The following is a 5,000-nucleotide window of genomic DNA, read 5'->3' on the forward strand; positions in this document are numbered from 1 at the left end:
CTCTAGACGGGCCTGTTGACTGACACCTGTCCATTTAAACTCTAGACGGGCCTGTTGACTGACACCTGTCCATTTAAACTCTAGACGGGCCTGTTGACTGATACCTGTCCATTTAAACTCTAGACGGGCCTGTTGACTGATACCTGTCCATTTAAACTCTAGACGGGCCTGTTGACTGATACCTGTCCATTTAAACTCTAGACGGGCCTGTTGACTGACACCTGTCCATTTAAACTCTAGACGGGCCTGTTGACTGATACCTGTCCATTTAAACTCTAGACGGGCCTGTTGACTGATACCTGTCCATTTAAACTCTAGACGGGCCTGTTGACTGATACCTGTCCATTTAAACTCTAGACGGGCCTGTTGACTGATACCTGTCCATTTAAACTCTAGACGGGCCTGTTGACTGATACCTGTCCATTTAAACTCTAGACGGGCCTGCCCCAAAGTTATTAGTGCAGCCGCTACCGGCAAACACTGTACACTCAAGACACTGCCCCCGTTGCCACCCTTAGATCTCCATATATGGAGCTGACCTGTTCTGACATTCCATATGTTGATCTGACCTCATCAAAACCTGTGCACTCAAGACACGCTCCATATATGACCAGTGCACGCGACCTCGCAACCTCGCCCTTTATTAGGTTCCATTGTGCGTGAGAGAGTGACTGGCAAGGCATATCACTTCACACACTAGCCCTGTTCTGAATGGGAAATATAAGTTGCTACCTTCAAAAGAGATAATAAATTAATCTGGCCAAGGACTGTGTGTGTGTGTGTGTGTGTGTGTGTGTGTTGTGTGTGTGTGTGTGTGTGTGCGTGCGTGCGTGCGTGCGTGCGTGCGTGCGTGCGTGCGTGCGTGCGTTCAATTAGTTACGTTTTATTATGGCTGCTGTGTTACAAGACACATTTCAGTAAAAGCTAATAATAAATAAATATATTGTATTGTATTACACAGCTTGGTTGAATGCTTGATTCTGATTGGTCAATCACAGAATTCAGTTGTGTTTTATTACTGAATAATGACTATATATATATACTATAACAGACCGATGTATAATCAAAGGTTCGGAGCACCTGCTGCGCCCCGCTTTATTTACTGTTGTAATGGCGGGGCTCCACTGGACGCATGTGACACGTGTGACGCGGGTCAAAAAACGAACCGGGGCAATTTTAAAGCAGTCACCGAACGCAACGCAGCGCAGCGCAGTGCATCGTAGGCAGTGGAGCCACCCTTCATTGATTAAAAAGTGAACATTCCCTGACGGTGACGGAGACGCAACGCTGACGCGTCCAGTGGAGCCCCGGCGTAACATGGAAACAGTTAATCACCTTTCAGGTGATTTATCTATCAACAAGGACCACTCAGCCATACATTATCCCTCACGTATCATACGTCTGTACTCACATGTTTTAATAATACAGTAATATATTGTATCGTATGTCTGTACTCACATGTTTTAAGAAGTAGAGGTGAATATTCTTCTTCTTGATCCAACCTGTAGGATATGAAACACACATTAATATGACAAATGTACACACTAACACACACAGTAACACATGTATTAAAACACACACACACACACACACACACACACACACACACACACACACACACACACACACACACACACACACACACACACACACACACACACACACACACACACACACACACACACACACACAGCTGGCGCTTTGGCATGGGGGGTAAGATCTTAATTTCCGGGCCTGTTAAGAACTCTAGTTTTCGCCGGCTGCCGGGCGCGGCTGCACTAATAACTTTGGGGCAGGCCCGTCTAGTTGCCCGTCTAGTTGCTGGCCAATACTGATGACATCAGGGATCTCCATATATGGGCTTAATATTGATGACATCACGTGATGTCACCAGGTATGACCATTATATGGGATGTGACTGACTGACGGGAAATGCACAATTTCATAGTTAACTGCAACAAATCCACATGTATTGAACTCTGTTGTGTCCACTGGAAATATACATCTTTTTACATTGTTCAAATTAACATTATTCCATAAAGTTTACTGCAAGAGGGTTTGGTCAATCTAGAGAAGTGACGCCTCATTTTGTAAAAATGAAATACTAATAAAATAAAACAATTGAACAAAATGGGTTTAGGTTGTCTCTCGCAAATCATTTCAGCATGGAAGGACTTCGCACATCTACTCACTTGAGAGTAGCCAGTCCAACAGAGAGCAGCTGCTCTCCTCCTGAGGCCCCGGGTTGGTTGAAGCTCATGTCGAGCTCTTTCATGTGGGAGAGGTTGGAACGCAGAGCTGAGGCCAGGCAAGAAAAGCCTTCCTCTGAGACCAGACAGTGGGACAACCTGCAGAGAAACAAACAGTTTAACTAATTGCTTCTGATATTCACGTAGAGATTCACACAGAGAGAAAACACCATTTTTACCTCAGAATCTCCAGTGTGCAGTTTGGGCTCTTCAGACCAACGGACAGTTGAATTATTCCATGATTCCTTAAGCCATTTGAAGATAGATCCAACTCTGTCAGACTAGAGGAGTTGGAACTGATATGTGAGGATAACTCCTTACAGCATTTCTCTGTGAGGTCAGTTTGTCTCAACCTGGGTTGGAAAAAAGGTTAGACAGACAGACATGTGGACAGGTTAAAAATGTAGGCATTTATCAGACGCTCTTAATCCAGAGTGATTTTGAGTAAGCAAGAACAACACATGGCAATACATCACATACATACAAATAGTCATCAGGAATCACAAGTAAGCTAAGAACCTAACATCCATCAAGATATGTAGAATATCTTTAGAGTGCTATGTCTACAGAAAATGCTATCTAAGTTACATAAGTTGAGCCTTTGCATACGCCTGCAAGGTCATCAAGTCTAGGGAAAGTGCTACGGCAAGTTAACATAGTATTTAATACTATGCCCAAAGAAGAAGATAAAAAGAAAAACAACATATCGACAACCAATCTTTTTAGTGAACAACTAGATAAAATGCCCCTCTGGGCACAGGTCTCCACCAGGCCAGGTCAGGTTGTGGCCTCCTGGTGGCGCTATAATAGGACAGGTCTCCACCAGGCCAGGTCAGGTTGTGGCCTCCTGGTGGCGCTATAATAGGACAGGTCTCCACCAGGCCAGGTCAGGTTGTGGCCTCCTGGTGGGGCTATAATAGGACAGGTCTCCACCAGGCCAGGTCAGGTTGTGGCCTCCTGGTGGCGCTATAATAGGACAGGTCTCCACCAGGCCAGGTCAGGTTGTGGCCTCCTGGTGGCGCTATAATAGGCCAATGTGAAAAGGGTGGGATATATTCCTCAGGCTAGTAGGAAAGTCTGTGAAATATTTCACGTAAATTGCACGCTGCGTTCATGATTTGAGGATTTTTGTTGAAAATGGGCCAATCCTGCAAACTTTGAAAGCTAATGTTGGCCAATTAGGATGGAATATGAAATATCGGACAGATATCGTCTTGAACACATGACTATAGAGATACTGTGTAACGATTTGCAGGATGTTTGGACAGAATCTGGAGGAGTAATATCTACAAATGTGTTTTTCAAAAGTCGTCCTCCAGGTGGCGCTATAACAGGCCGTTCTGGAACATTTGGGGCAGAGGTTCATCGCGTTAACGGTGCCGGAGATTAGCTGGTAACGGACGCACGCACGCCTTCGGCCTGGTGGAGACAATTAGTGGAATTACTGTGATTTTCTTCTACTAATTAAGGTTACTAAGGTAGGGGGGGGGTTACTTATCCATTAATGAAACAGAAGTTAATCACAGTGACAAGAACAATCATCATCACATTTCTATAGTTATAGAATAATGGAACTCAGCATCACCGCCCACAATCGTCACAATTGAATTGCCCGGGGTTATTTAACCCATTACATTAATGCGCCCATTCGATTTATAAACACGGACCCCTTTTCCGGACGGACCGGCGGAAGTTGTTGATGTGTGTGTAGCAGCTAACAATAGCCACACCACTCTAGAGTCGATCGACAACAACGGGAGACAAGAATAAATCTATCGAGACTAGCGAATGGGCCACAGGGGCGCCGTCTAACACAGGATCTTTTTTCATTAAAAAAACGGGATAATTTAGATCGCGAGTTATGAACGTTTTAAGATTTTCGTTTATCAGCTAAACAGAGAGGTTTTTCGAGGACGTCTCACACTTGCGCGTCACCGAGGATTGCCCAGGAGGCGCGCCTGGGCTATATGCGAGCCATGCGATCCGTTCTCATATCAATAATCTTCGTCTTTTGGACAATACTTCGTCCTGGGCAACGGGCGTTACTAATAGAAAGGACAAAGTACTTCGTCCTGGGCGATGGGAGTGTTAACTGATCAAACCTGAGTATCTTCAGTCTGCATTGTTGACTCTCAAGTCCAGGAAGTAGCTTCGCCATCCCTGCGTCGGTCAAGCTGTTGTAGCTCAAGTCCAGTTCCTGAAGACTAGAGCTGGAACAGAGAACTGAGGCCAGATGTTCACAGCAGCTCTCTGAGAGGCCACAGCCACTCAGCCTGAATGGAGATAACACACACACACACACACACACACACACACACACACACACACACACACACACACACACACACACACACACACACACACACACACACACCTCTCCAATATGGCACAGTGTATGTATCATCTATATGGCAAAGCGCTGATTATCAAAACATAAAACTATAATAGTAAATACTAAACAGTGTGTCCGTCGCACACTGGTACACAGACCAGAAAAGAGAACACAACAGGAGAGGGGGCATCATTGGCACACAGCGCCAGCAGCAGCAGTGCAGCAGCACAGAGCAGCACAGCGGCCCGAGAAGTACACAATACAAAATATAACATTAACACTAGTGGCAGTCAGCCCGACCTTCAGAACACAATATAGAAGACACAGGTCTATATATTATCATCACAGCAGCCAGCAGCAGTTTGGCACATCATCAGAATACAATCTGCATTACCTTCCACGTGAACCTTCTCCTCCTC

General features: G+C 45.3%; 1 protein-coding gene across 1 annotated transcript in view; it reads right to left on the minus strand.

The window, feature by feature from the left end:
• Nucleotides 1-1,458: 1,458 nt before the first annotated feature.
• Nucleotides 1,459-5,000, minus strand: part of LOC306918275 (NACHT, LRR and PYD domains-containing protein 3-like) — a gene marked incomplete at its 3' end in the record, with an annotated part of 49,107 nt that continues 45,565 nt past the window's right edge. The window contains exons 8-11 of the mRNA XM_079531149.1: nt 4,352-4,522; nt 2,429-2,602; nt 2,193-2,348; nt 1,459-1,502 (exon numbers count right to left, since the gene is read on the minus strand). Coding sequence (XP_079387275.1) covers nt 1,459-1,502; nt 2,193-2,348; nt 2,429-2,602; nt 4,352-4,522 — 545 coding nt within the window. The remainder of the gene's footprint in view (nt 1,503-2,192; nt 2,349-2,428; nt 2,603-4,351; nt 4,523-5,000) is intronic.

The sequence above is a fragment of the Electrona antarctica genome, assembly GCF_951216825.1.
Source record: "Electrona antarctica genome assembly, contig: scaffold_478, whole genome shotgun sequence".
In the NCBI taxonomy this organism is placed as follows: domain Eukaryota; kingdom Metazoa; phylum Chordata; class Actinopteri; order Myctophiformes; family Myctophidae; genus Electrona; species Electrona antarctica.